At 29.1% G+C, this 15,449-nt stretch overlaps 1 protein-coding gene across 11 annotated transcripts in view; it reads left to right on the forward strand.

Moving 5' to 3' along the window:
• Nucleotides 1-15,449, forward strand: part of LOC136989019 (histone-lysine N-methyltransferase 2C-like) — a 293,266-nt gene that overhangs the window by 243,559 nt on the left and 34,258 nt on the right. For 9 of the 11 annotated variants that reach the window (XM_067287031.1, XM_067287034.1, XM_067287041.1 and 6 more), the window contains 4 exons: nucleotides 1,134-1,401; nucleotides 7,365-7,501; nucleotides 7,748-7,786; nucleotides 11,369-11,452. In XM_067287031.1, coding sequence (XP_067143132.1) covers nucleotides 1,134-1,401; nucleotides 7,365-7,501; nucleotides 7,748-7,786; nucleotides 11,369-11,452 — 528 coding nt within the window. The remainder of the gene's footprint in view (nucleotides 1-1,133; nucleotides 1,402-7,364; nucleotides 7,502-7,747; nucleotides 7,787-11,368; nucleotides 11,453-15,449) is intronic. The other 2 variants (XM_067287037.1, XM_067287042.1) reach the window with 1 other exon arrangement.

A 15,449-nucleotide genomic window follows, 5' to 3' on the forward strand; every position in this document is an offset into this window, starting at 1 on the left:
ATTAATTATTGAACTTCATTCAATACTTTATATTTATGTTAATTGAGAACTTTTTAAAAAAAATAGTCATACAAATGAAACAAAGAAGTGTAACAAGCTTTTTTTTTAAAAAATTTAACAATTATTACCCAATTTTAACAAAATTATTAATTTTAATAGAACTAATACGTATCTGCCCTCCAATTTGAATTGAAATTTCATTACTTTTATAGTTCTATTATTTAATTATAATTGTTACAATAAAGCTTCATTTTAGAAAAAAAAAATTTTGGCTTTTTTAAATTTAATGTTGTGCATGAAACTGTTTTCAATTAGATATATAGCAGAATCAACTTAATATTGAACAATTAAAAAAGAAAACTTTAATAATTTACTGTAAATTAATTAGTAAACTTTCTGCTATATTGTCATTATAAAAGTAATTCTATAAGAGTATTGCAAAACCAGTAATACATTTAGTTTACCTAACAAAAAAAATTTAATAAACTTTTTCTGAACAGCATTACACTAGATTCTAAGACATTAAAGTTTAATTGACAACTGTGATTTTACTTTACAACTAATCTAATATACACTATCCTCTAGTAATTTTATGCAATACAACTTTATGCATTTAACTTTTAAAACAGTTTAGCAATTAAGGAATATGTTACAAAATTTATATGCTGTTCATTCACATGCTCATTAAAAATAAATTTAATTGATCAGTGATATATAAAAATATTCTGATTTTAAATATGTAGAATTTAAAATAGATGTATCTGTACTTATATAATAACTTTTCATATCAAAAAATCTATGAGGAAGGAGAGTTGATTAGAATTAATAACTTTTATCTCAAGATTCTAAAATTATGATAGTGATGGGAGCATTTATATTGTATATCAAACACTCTGAAGCCCTATATATATATATATATGCATACATAACCAATCTCCTTAAATAATCTGGCTATAAATTCACTATTTTAATGATTTAATACTGAGTAATTTCCTACTAGAAGTATAATACTGAAATTTTGAATACTGTTAATTTTGTTTTAAGGTTATATTAGGCTATTAGGAAGAAAATAGAAAATAATTAAACATTAAATAAAAAACACTAATATAACTTACAAATTAATTTTTTTTTAGGATAAAGAAAATGTTCAAATTACTGACAAAAAATCAAATATATTGCCATTTAAAGTGAAAATGGTGGGATTAGGTGGTCACCCCGCTCCATTAAAAGATTCAGGAAATGTAGCAGTAACACTTACTTTATCATCTGCTGCTGCTGAAGATATTGGAGGTGTTCTTTCTGCTCTGGCAAATCTTTTGAAAATATCACCTCCTTCTTCATATGAGATAGTTGAAAGAACTGCTACTCCACCTAGTCAAAAACTTGGATTATATAAAAAATGTAAGTATTGCAATATTGAACATACAAAGGCTGTTGAAAACTTTATAATTATTATATGTATATCTTTTTTATAAAATTTTCAAATATAAGCATATTATTTACCATGTTTTGAGCATCTATTTCTTTGAACACAGTAAGATATATTTATCTTTGTACTTGAAATGAGAGAAGTGTCTTTCCATATATATGAAAAAACAGTAATTTAAAATGTTTCTTTAGTCATGATTTCCAACAAAAATATCTGGGTAAATGTAAACAGATTTATTGCCATTGTTTTAGCAAGTTTTATTTAATATGATAATATAGTATTTTTTTTATTTCTATTAAGGATGTATCAATTTGATACTTATGTATATTATTGAATTCATTACTGAATATATATATATATATATATATAATACGTGATTGAATATATACATGTGTATTAAATTACTTATCAGTGATTCTTAAAATCCAAAATTTTTAGAATAAGAGTTATCATAAATATATTGTAGATGTATTTTTCATGTATATAAAATACATTTATTATGACTAAATTTAATACTGAATTTTAAGTATCATTGATAATTAATTATGTCAACATACCAATAGAATGAATATGTTCACAGAACAAAAATATAAAAATTATCAAATAAAAATTAATCATTTTCAGTTATAAGTATGGTAATGACATTAAATGATTTGTATAGCACTAGCTTTTAAAATCTTAAAAATTAGCAAATTTGAATTAGTTTAATAAATTTTTATACAGCTAAAAAATTTTATCATTTTATATCATTTAATTACTTGAGTTGTTTTTTATTAGTGATTTAAACATCTTAAATAAATTTTTAAAAATAAAAATTAAATATAATAAAAATAGATCATCTTATAAATTAAAGAAATTAGATAGTTTGTTGATGTATTTGCTTAATGATTCAACCCTTTTATTGTTGAAATTAAACTGTGAGTGCATTATAAAACAAGATTATAACATTTGTTAATAGTGTGCTATGTGCAATATATCCTAATGGTTAATAGTCATTGTTTTATTTTATGGATTGAATATATTCAGTTATTCAGTGAATCATTATAGAATGAAGTTTTGGAGGAAAAAACTTCCAAACTGGGATTACTTTTGACACATTAAATCACTACCTCTCTGCATATATGTAGACAGCTATAGACCTGATAATCTGATTGTTGAAGATAAATCGTATTCCATGAATAAAAAGAATTAACTGGATAGATAAAGGTGATGAACTAAGGCTTAGGATAAGAACAATTTATGACTACTTAATGAATGTCCCAAGAGAAGAAAATGATTTATGTATTAGATAGATTTAAATGGAATTATTAAATAATTCACTGATTAAACAGAAGGAAAATGGAAAGAAAGAAAAGGAGTAAGATTTGTTGTATGAAATAATTAGATAATAACTTTAAGTGCAGCTTTGTTAATGATAAAATTACCAATATATGTGTTATGGACAAAGTGATTAATACAGGCATTATGAATAATGACCAACAAAATCAGGCATTGTAATAAATTTCAATAATTTATCAAATTGACCAGTCATTATGAATACTGCTATCACCTAGTCGGGCAAAGTGGTGATAATAAGTTGAGGAGTGATCATACGACATACGCTAGCCAATCGGCACTCAGTTGCGCGTGCGTACTGCGTTTAGTACCGAATTTGGCGGCAGTCGCGACTGTTTGTGCTCTCGAGAGATTCTTCCCGCAGGGGAGCCGCTGGCAGGTTGCCAATTGTTTAACATCACTAGTTATTTATTCACTGTAGTTCTTGAACACATGTATCAATAACTAGTATGTATCAATATCTAGTAACGTTAAACAATCAGAGGCCTGCTGGCGGCTTCCCTCTGGGAGAAATCCGTCGAGAGCACAAACAGTTGCGACCACTGCCAAGATGGTGCACATAGGTAAAATTTTGCCATTTAATTAATATAGTTAATAGTACTTAGTTTTAAAAGATTACATGTTCTTTTTAAAATACTTTGAAATAATTCACAAAAAATAAATATTTCTAAATGAAATAAGTGGAGGTTTTTGAAATCAAATTTTAAATTTGGTACTAAACACAATACGCACACGTAACTGAGTGCCGATTAGCTAGCGTATGTCGAATGATCATTCTTCATTATTATCACTTTGCCCGACTAGGTGATAGCAGTATTCATAATGACCAGTTAATTTGATAAATTAATCAATATTTATTACACTGTCTGCCCTTTTTGGTCATTATTCATAATGACCAGGCATTATGAATAATGCTCGATTAATCACTTTGTCCATAACATATTCACAGAAATAAGAATGTAAAGAATAAAAATTGTGCAAGTTTACATTTTCCAAACTGATTATAAAATGGAAGAAAAGAATTTTAAGAAACAGTAGAGAGTGTATGATTATGTTGAGGAATTTCAATGGACAAGGAGATACAGAGAAAAGATCTTGAAGAATTGGAACTGAATGGCTGGAATGGCAAAAATGAGGATAGAAGGCTGTTAGAATTGGGTCTTTGCAAAAGACATCATTTGAAAATTGGAAATAATTGGTTTAAGAAAAGAGCAAGCAATAAACTGGCTAGTAAGAATCTATCCTGATGAATATAATATAGTTAACAAGATTCAGAACAGTCAGTGGAATTGTGAAATAAATTTATTATAAATAAGATAAAATACCATATTTGCTTGCTTATAAGATGACCTCGCATATAGGACGAGGTGTGACTTTAAAGATCAAAATAAAGAAAATTAGATTTATTAATACAATTTAATTTTATTTCATTTAATCACAAATAAAATATCAAATGAACGTAAATGCACACATTGTCCCGCAAAAATTACTGGCATTTTAAACTTTAAGGAAAACTTTTGTAAAATTGACATAATTTATTCATGTAAAGCTGGACAATCGGGAACCTTTTTTGGCCAATTCTTAACAATCAAATTCACTTTCTGTCGATTACACCTATGAGTTTCTTTGAATTCTGATTTCCGAATAATCATTTGTTTTTATATGGGAATGGATTAAAACTTATATCAGGTTTTTGTATGATTTTGGAATTTCAATCTGGAATTCAATTCAAAAGCTTTGCTTTTCCTATTGCTATTTATCTTTACTCCTGACAATATACAAGAACTATTCAAATGACCCAGATAAAATACTTTTGTTTTTAAATACATACAGGAGGGTAAGCATCTGATAAAAATTGCAAATACATGGCTCACAAAAATTATTTGCAGAAATGCAGTGAATCTTTCGCTTGCGCATATAGGACAACCTAGGAGTTTGAAGCTGTGATAAATGAATAAAAACCTGATCTTATATGCGAGTAAATACTGTAAAACAATTTCAGTCAAAGAATACATATTTATCAGAAATATGCCGTATAGTTTGAGAGTAGAAAAAATTTTTGTAATTATGATTGTGTTGCAAGTCTCCTGACTTTCTTAACTCCTCCCTCGATGTTGTTCCACTAGAGTTTTTCTTTTCTGTACCCAAACTAGAAGTCCTATTTACATACATTTCCTCTGTTGCATTCACTAAGCATCCTTTAAATCTCTTCTATTCTTATACTCCTTGATAAATATCACTTGATATTTTCTCAGGAATCCTTTTTTTGTATTCATTTATACTTTCTTATCTTTGTAAAATTTATAATAATTGAAAAGTAGCATTAATGTTATAATGTAAATTTTCCTTTTAATTCATAGAGATAAATTTTTGTTAGGAAAATGGAATATTCTCTCTCACTTATTGAGAATTAAATTAAGTATGCTGGTATTTATATATTTTAACTCATAAAACTCTCATTTAGCTGTATAATAAACTCCTCTGCCTTGATAACATAGAGAAATTTGTTATACAGATTTAAATGACAAAAAATAGTGAATGTGTTTATAGAGTATTTTCAATAATTTTTTGATGCATTGACACAAACACAATAATAACTTAAACAAAGAAAGGTATAGCCAGGAGGAAATATTGGAGATTATATCTCCTCTTTAAAACAGAAAACTTCAAAATATGTAATAAATAGTTCTTGAATGGTATCATTTGTGAAATTAGTTTTTAATTTTCTATAAACTTCATACTCATCATTTCCATTGATGAAATAATTTAAATCATTAAAATTTTAAATATGCTGGAATTAAAACACATAGCCTTAACAATTGTTTTATTATTTCTATCAGATTTTATAAAAACAAGTAATTAGATTCAAATATAGTTTACTTTGAAATTGTTTATAAAAAAATAATAAAAAATGAATATAAATTTGAAAAGAACTTAAAGATTTACACTAACATAAGTTTTTTTTTTAGGTTATTGAACATAAACAATAATATGAAATAATGTAAATACAGTATAGTGTACTCATTGACAAAAAAGTTACACATTAAGGAGGAGGCTTTGAAATCAAATGAAATTTTCTTAGCACTAATATAATGACAATGGTAATAAGTGATTGCAATATCATACTGTAGCAAAGGGACAATTTCCTGTGAAACAATGGTTCAATTTAGGGAGCCTTTGGTACCTTCTACAATCTCTTACCTGCATACATGCAGTGATACAGTCAAAAATAGAGGCATTCTTGCACTGTCACACTATTCTGCAACAGATTAGCCTATAGATGTTGTAGCTGTCACTCCTGATTCCTCATATTCATAGATGGCCTATGCTGAAATCTCACCTGATTCAACAAATGCTCAATAGGCAATAAATCTGAAGACTACAGTTGACAACCAAGGAAGTGTGGCAACATGATCAAAACATTTCTGAGAAACTCTGGCTTTGTAGTTGAGCATTATCTTGCTAGAAGATGCTGATTGCAGCTCTGCCATGAAAGGGCAATACACAAGGGTACAGGATTTCTAGAATATACTGTTATGATGACAATATTCTTTATACCATTATTAAGAATGATTAATTGTGATATGAAATGGCTTCCTAGACTAGGTTATCCAGTAGAGTTGATGGTGTTCTGCTCAACAGTAAAAGCATGATTGAAACACTTGCCAATGTTTCTTTACACTAATACAATGGTGTTCCATTCCCAAACAAAACCAAGATTTGTCACTAAAAATAATATGTTACCTCACTATAGCAGCCCATGCTTTTCTGTCACAGCACAAAGTTAATGATACTGGAGTACCGTTGATAGGATGCATAGCAGCTACTTTGCATGCAAATTAACCACTGCTGCTGGTTACCCACCAATTGTACAGGAAGAGAAAGTTCTTTGGTGAGGCTTCTACCTGTCTCTAGATGATGGACAAAGATGATATTGCTGCTGTTTGTGTTTGTTTCATGAACAAGTAATCATTTTTCTTGATTGTCTGTTTGAGGTGTCTAAAGCTTGCTCATCATGTATGCATTCCTTCACATATCTGCCAACTCAAAACCTGCCCAAAGTCAGGTCAAAATGGCACAGATGATGGGCAGTCTGATGAAATATTGATCATATTTTTCTAAGTTTGATGACGTGGCCTTTTTCAAACTCCATTATCTGTGCATATAGGGTCTTTGACTGTTTCATACTGTCAGGCTTGTGTTTGAAAATTCCAAATAATAGATACACTGAAAATTCTGAACACAGTGAACATCTGCAAACCTTTCTGTAGGCTTTTGGTAGTGATTTGAAGGCACTTTGATGACATTACCTGATATGCAATCAGACCAGGACTGTAATCATTCAAATATCTGAAACATAGCTGTATGTTAAGTTTTTGTAGTAATTGGGCAATTTTATCTGTGTAATTTTTTTTTGTAAATCAACAATAAGTCATAATTATCACCATAATTATTGAATAAAGAAATTGCCTTAAGAATAATTAATTTTTCTAAAAATTTGAATATTTTGAGGATAGTGAATAATTAAATTGTTCATAAATTATTTTTTTAAATAATGGAAACAGAAAATGATTAATTATTTTTTGTATATTCCCATTAGCTAAAGATACAGATGTAAATATTCAAACATTACTGAATGGAAAACCAAGATTTTGTCGTCATTGCGATATCGTTGTTCTAACATCTGGAATAAGGAAGAAAGCCTCAGATTTACTTTTATCTTCAAGGGAAGATATGGTAAGTTATATAATAGTATACTTTTAAATAAAATACATGTGATATTTTAATTTTTTTAGTTAGAGAGATGTAAATAATTAGCATAACAGTTTTTAAAAAATTATTTTTATTTCATTCATTTGTTTGAACTTTTTATTATTTTATTTATTAATTATATACCTTGAATTTTTGGATTTTGTTTTAAATGTAAAAGAATTAGTCTATATTTTATTTTTGTGTAAAATTTTATTCTGTCTCCTGTTTCAGTTCTGTGTTCTGAAAGTATGCAACAAACATAAGCAAAAAGTAGGATATTTTTTTATTTGAATATGTTGTATATGAATTAAAATTTTTCATGACTCATTATAAACTGAAATCTGGAAGAAGTTTTTGTTTTGTAAAAAATTAGTTATAATGCACTATCTTTTATGTGCATATATAGATTCTTTTAAATCTGTGTGCAGGATTTTTAAGGTGGTGGATTTAAAAGAAAAAAAATTCTTTTTTCATGACATAGTTTATTAATTGTTACAATATAGGTATATAGAGTAAACAGTACAGTAGACTAAGAAGGAACTGAACAGATACAAAATAAATATTTTATATACAATATACTGTCTTATTGATGTAGTAACATTTCTTTGTTTGAATGGGGTTAAACTTTCTGTGTCCTTGCATTCTTGACCCAAAAAAAAAGAATTATACCTCAAGAAGTAGACATTGTAATTGAATGAAACTTCACATCAGTAATAATAATGAGGTTGTAAGTAACTAATTACAATATTATGGCAAACATGCTGTTTAATTAGGAATAACTGTGCAGTTTACTATTACAATTTGTATTTTGTAGTACCCCTCTTGCATGTATGCGTGCAGAGATAGTCTGGTGTCAGGTCAAAGCTAGCTTATGCTATCTTGTAATAGATTTTTTTCAAAGATTTTGTAGTTTAAAGTCAAATGATCTGCCAGATTATATCAAAATAATATGACTAGTATTAATAATTAGGGACTGATTCTTTTTTCCAGATTTTATAGTTATTTCTCCAGATTCTGCACACAGATTGATGGCTGTAGTTGTTGTTCCAAAATGTCTTACACATGATCTATTGCCAACAAATCTGATGACAGGGTGGGTCAAGGAAGAGAGTCAACGTTACAGAGGTACTTCTAGAAAATCTGAGTTGTATGTTGATGGACATAATCCTGTTGAAAATCAGTGTTGCAGATGTGCCATGGAAGGCACACATAAGATTGCAGAATCTTTTGAATGTAATGATTAGCAAATAGCATCTCCTTGATCACTAGTAATGGGACTGACTGTCAAAAAGGTGATGGTTTCCACATCATGACATTAGTGGTGCCAATGTAATACTCAACAATGAAGTTGAGATTCTAATTGTCCCCATTTCCTTTTCCATACTCAGATATGACGGTTATCTGTTCCTAAACTGAAGCAAGATTATTCACTAAATGATATGAAGCCTGATTGTTCAAGATGGCTGTCAATTAGGCAAAATAATCACCTTTCTTTCTTCAGCCCAATGATGGAAGGTCTCTTAAACTCAGTGAGTTGTTTACTGCCTTTGAACATATTATAGAGACATGCCTGCTGATCAAAGATTTTCAAACAAAAGATACACTGAAAATATTGAATACATCAAGTCTCTAAGTCTTTTTATATTCTACTAGGATAGTGAATTTAAGGCACTCTGCTGATATCTTGCATGCCTTACTCAGATCGACTGTAATAATTTATATACTCCTCTGAGACATAAATGTATGCAGGTTTCGAAAAAGCTTGCATACATTTATGGACAATTTTAACTGGGCAATTCTATCTGGGTGTGCAAATATTTTGTCAAATATTTTATTTTCATACAGAAAAAGTTATGTAGTTACCATTCCAGTTTTTTCTATTTATATACATTCATGATACATTTATTTATTTTTATCATACAGTAAGACCCCTCTTAACATGGGGGATGTGTTCCTGGAGAGTACAAAGTGCTAAGCAAAACAGTGTTAAACGAGGTCATTTTAACATAGAGAAAATAGAGATAGGTGAACACGTGACCAAAAATAAACAGATTTTACTTTAATTTTAAGTTTATTAATTTAATTTAATTACTTTAATTTAAAATTACATTAATTTTAAATATATTATTATGCATATTAATATAAAATTTTATATTTTATATTAATATGCATAATAATATATGTTAAATAACACATAAATACATGCACACAGAAATGTGTAAAGTTCGGTTTTTGTGACGAAGGTCCTGGCTCTTCTGAAGTTTTTTTTTTTTTTTTGCAATAAAGTCATAAAGTTTCATTTGTCGCTTTTTCTTTCTTTAAGCAAATGTCAGTAGCGGAAGATTGCATCCAAAACTCCTCATTTTGTTTTGCATTCCTTTCAAAACCTGAATTATTCACTACAATTTGATCAACAATTTCGGTTATTGTTTCCAAACTTTTACTAATAAAATCTGTAAAGATATTTTTTGGGTTTTTCGTTTTCAGAATCTCTATTTTCCAGTTCTACATGAATTCCTTGTTCTGCCAGCTCTTGAAGGTTGTCATTAGTAAGGCTCTCGCCAGAAACCTGCAGTAACTCCTCAATTTCCTGTCACCTACATCTCCTAGTCCTGCTGTATCGATTAGGTTGACAATTTGGTCAACCTAATGATATAGCAATGGGCTGTTCTCGTTGAGAATTCTTGGATACCTTTGGCCATACTTCATCCACACTCTGTTCACGCATTTGCATTTATCAGTTAATTCTTGCCAAGCAAAGTCAATATTTCCTATGGCATCCACCATGTTATATTTTTTCCATAATTGCACTAAACAAACATAGATTTAAAGAAAGTACACCTTTTTGCCACTTTTTGCTGATTGTTTCGTATTCCTAAATAAATGTACAGTGGTGCCTCATATAACGTAGTTAATCCATTCCAGGTGCACGTTCGTTAAGTGAAACGTCCATTATACAAAACGCATTTTCCCATAGAAATACATGTTAAAACATCTAATTCGTTCCACAACATAAAATAACCGTACTGTATCATTAAAAAAATGAACATGGGGTGCGTTCTTTTATTCCTCTGCATAACTCTGCGCGAGTGACATCCATTTAAAAATTCATGCGGAACACGTTCCTAAATTCCGGTGGGAGTGCACGCCCTCGAATGCGCAAAAAACGACTGCTTGTAGCAGTAGTTTACGGTGGAAAGCAACATGGCGTCCTCCATGGCTCAGATAGTTTCGTTTCCAGGTGCATTATGTGGTTTTATGAATGAAAATTTAGAAATTGTGAAAGCGCGAGTTAGTGCACGCAGTGATGGAAGTGTCTTTATGAATTTTTTTCGAGGCTATTTTGAATGCTCTTTCAACAAATAATCCATTTTACGGTTAAATTTTACAATTGCGACCTTTCTTTTGCCTTTAAAAGCTCATATTTTAGAATTATAGATTCCTCCATCATGATACTATTGATAGTGTGGGTGCTGCCATCTTTTTTTTTTCACCGTCGTTCCTAAATGCCTACAAACAGCAGCGCACTCTTGTAATAGCGGAGACGCAGAGCGACCGCTATTAAAGAACGCATCTATGGAGCAGTCACCAATTATGCCGGAAAGTCCGTTGCTCAAGTCATGTAACAGCCAAACAGAAAGTCCATTGTTCGCAGCGTACATTATACGAGGCACCACTGGATTATGTACGGATCTATGAAATGCCGCGATAATTAAAATCAGTGTAAATGTTTAGCTTTTTTTTAGGCTTTGAGCAGACCACATTATATTGAATCAGCGTTAAGCAGGGTCTTACTGTATATCAATCTTTTATATATTGTATATATATAATTTTTTTAAATATGTTTTGTAGGAGGAGGATGAAGTTATATTTTGCAGTACAAATTGTTACATGCAGTTTGCATTAACTCATCGTTCTACTTCATCATCAGAAAAGGTATAAATATAAAAAATTTATTAAAATTTTTGTATAGAAAAAAATATATAATAATGTATATTTTATTACAGTCAAAATAGTAAATACATTTATTTAATTTATAAATTTGCAATTAATTTTTTAAATTATTTTAATTGATGACATTTTTAATTTTATTATTTTGTATCAAATTTTTAGAAGTCTTCTAGCAAATGATTTGAATGTTTTTAATCCTGAAAAATTCATCTAAAATACTTTGAAAAAAATGAAATGAAAACTATATATCACAAAACATAAAATGAAACTTCTGTAATCCCTGCATTTACTTTAATGCAGTTTAAAATTTTTTAAATTTTATATAATCAACTTTATGGAAATAAATAATGGTTACAACAAAAAATGTGTTTTATGTTTTCAGGAACCTTTTACATAGATATATATTTAAAAAAAGAAAACTTAAAACTTTTCTACTCTAGTAAGAGTAAAAATACTGTATTTAAGAATATGGAACAGATTCCTACTTTAAACAATTTTCCATTGCTCCATTTATGTGCCATGAAACTACTTACTCACATAGATAGAGAAATTACTGTAATAAAAATAAAAATAATGATTTTTTCTTATATACTCTACTTTTATGTGTATAACCCACAACAGCATATACCCTGCAAAAAATTGCTAGAATGGAAATAAAATCTTTACATAATTTGCCCAATCATTATATTTCATATCTCCAGAACAGCCATTGAAACATGGCACTTGATATGCAATTTATAGTTTCTTAAATATTTCATTTTTTACCATGTTTCTTTTTCCATTGGATGTTAATATTATGAAAATTATCTTGAATGTTCATTGTGAATTTTAATAGATGACAATTGAACATGCTGTAAGATGTCTAAACTGTTAAAAATAAGACATTTAGGCATGTGAGATTGAGACATGACTACAGTAGAGAACCAAAAATCGGAATCAATTGGGGACTGGGGTTGTTCAGATTAGTGATTTGTTCCGATTACCGATTATGTACGAATAAATATTGATATATTAACCTGTCCGATGTTCAAATTTTTCTCCGTTGCGTGTCGCTTCGTGTTGAATTTTCGTCGATTTTAAGCCTAACGAAAATTTTTATAATAATAATCGAGGCTATCATATCATTAAAATTTATTTCTGCATTTTGTACAAACAAAATAAATATATTGAAGAATATAAAAACAAAAATTATACTTTAGAAGTAAATCTAGTATCAGAAATGTTCGATTCAGCACGACACAGTCCGACTGAAAATCGTTCCGATTACCGGGGTTCCAATTAACGAGTCTCTACTGTATTACAAAAAACTTTATTAGGATTTTTTAAAATTACATTTAATTTGCATCTTTATTAAAATAGAAGTAAACAAGGTGCATTCTTGACATGTGATTTTTATCTGGAAAAGCAAGAATGCAGTACAAATAAAAAATGAAATATGTGCTGTTGCCATCTCAACAGTTTACAAATGGTTTGCTAAATTCAGAACAGGCAATTTTAACCTGGAATACACTTCATGCTTGGGAAGACCTGGCATTATTTAAGATGGCTGGATTAAAACTTTTATTGAAAATAATCCTTGTTAAATAATACGAGAAATAGCAGAAATTTTAAACTCATTAAAAAGTACAGTATTTGATTATTTAATAAAGGTTTAGTTATGTGAATTGCTGTGATGTTTGGATGCCAAATAATTTGACCCGGAAAGAACTTATTAGGATCAAACCTTTGTTTGTGATTCATTATTTAAATGCAGTGAAAATGGCTCATTTCTGAAATGAATGATTACAGCTGACATAAAGTGGATTATCTATAACAATGTTAGCCAAAAACAGTCATGAAGCTAGCAAACTAAATTACTGTTAACCACTCCAAAGGTCAGGTTTCATCCAATAAAGATCATGCTGTGTGTCTGGTGGGACTGGAAGGGAACAGTTGCTATGAGCTTTTTCCACAAAACCAATCAATCAATTTTGATAAGTACTGCTCTCAATTAGACCAACTGAAGAAAGCAATATCCAAGAAACATCTAGTATTGGCCAACAGGAAGAATGTTGTTTCACCATGACAATGCCAGACTGTCTCTCTTTGAAAACACAATAAAAGATTATTGGAATATGGCTGATATGTTTTACCATATCCACCCAACCTGAGCATCAGATTATCACCTATTCCAGTCCATACAGAATTACTTTTTTAGTAAGAACCTCAAAAATCTGGAGGTTTGCAAAAAATAGAAAAATACTTTGAAAATGGAATTATGAAGTTGTCAAATAGACAATGACAGGTCATTAAAAACAACAGTACAAACATCAGCACAAACATATACTTTAAGAGATTTTTTTAAAAATATTTTAAGAGTTTACTTTCTGTAACTTAATTGTTAGGACCAAGGTAATTTCTGCTAAAATTTCTTGTTCTTGAATTCATAAGCACTTACCATAAAAAATAGAAACACTTCAGAAAGAACAATGGCTTTAAAACCTTGTCCAAATATTTAATAATGAAAAGAGCTTAAAATATTTTCACAAAAGTATTTGATTTGTTACTTATACTGAAATTTAATTTACTTAGTTTAAATGTTTTATTATAATGAATAATGTAGTTATGAGTCAGATTATACCAGGTTTTTAATTATTAAATAAATTTTATCTAAAGATTGGAAGATGTTAAATTATTTAACAATCTCTTACTTCTTTTAGATGAAAATATATAATATATATATTAATATTTATTTAATGTGACAGTATAAATCTATATTTTGACAAAATTAACTTAATAATTTTACTTAAAAAGTTTTGAGTCATGTCATTTGGTTTATTGTTAGATATTTAACTTGGGTTTTATTGTGAATATTTAAGTTTGTGTATAAGTACAGTATGTATGTGTAAGGGTTGATCAGAAAAAAGTTTACAAGCCTATTAATCAAAATGAAAGCAGCATTGTGATTAAAACAAATCAGCAAAAAATATTGGTTTATTACAACAAGTATTGATATCAGCAAGAGGATCCAAATATATCAGCAACACTTGCTGATATATTTCATACAGGACCCTAGCATTCAGTGTTACATGGTTGGTGTCACAGCCAGGACTAGCACTCCTGGCTGTGACACTTCAGGCAAGATGACATCATGGCACTCCTCAATTGGAGAAAATGAATACACAATATAATAATAAGCATATTAAATAAAGGAGCATAACTTTTTGTTTATGCAATATTTTTTTTTATTAAAAAAGATTAAACTATATAGAAATATATGGCTTTGATTGTTACATTATACACAAAAGTAAACAAATATTGCACTAAAACTACAGAATTAGGTGTAGAAAGTTTATTGTCTTGTTTAAGTAGAGAATAAAAAGTTATTTTTTGCAGTTTGTTGCTCTGGGCAACTGCCTGTATTGATTGCTCCAAGCACTGGCATTTTGCACATCAAGAAGCAGGCTGCAGAAGTTTTTTATAGCAACCTAATTGGAAATTGTTATGGCAGAATCATACTGCACTATTTGGAAATCTGTTGCCTTGACATCACAACATTGCCTTATATTTCAATGATCTACTGATATTTTTTTTATTTATTAAATCCTACAACTTTTTGTACTTCTACAGGAGTTCACTGTTCTATACTTAGAACAGTGTGCTCCTGTAGAAGTACAAATTACATATAACAATTTCCAATTACATATGGTATAGTAAATATAAGATTTCCTCTGGGAGGATTTGGCACATTTAGCATATCACTTCATTTGAGTTTGGCTTCCAATGACTTCCATCTATTTCTTGTCTTGGAGCATTTGTTAGAGCATAGTTTCACATATGACAAAGATGTCAAATGTGCTGACAAACATTGACAGAAATAGTAGGGATATTCTTTCTGTATATCTAGGGTCATTCTCATTATACTGAGACAAGTGCCTTAATTGCTGAGACAATTAAAGCTCTATGTTAAAAAATGGTATATCTGTGACATTTTCATTATGTA

Source organism: Centruroides vittatus, unplaced genomic scaffold (assembly GCF_030686945.1).
Source record: "Centruroides vittatus isolate TY-2023 unplaced genomic scaffold, ASM3068694v2 scaffold_435, whole genome shotgun sequence".
In the NCBI taxonomy this organism is placed as follows: Eukaryota; Metazoa; Arthropoda; class Arachnida; order Scorpiones; family Buthidae; genus Centruroides; species Centruroides vittatus.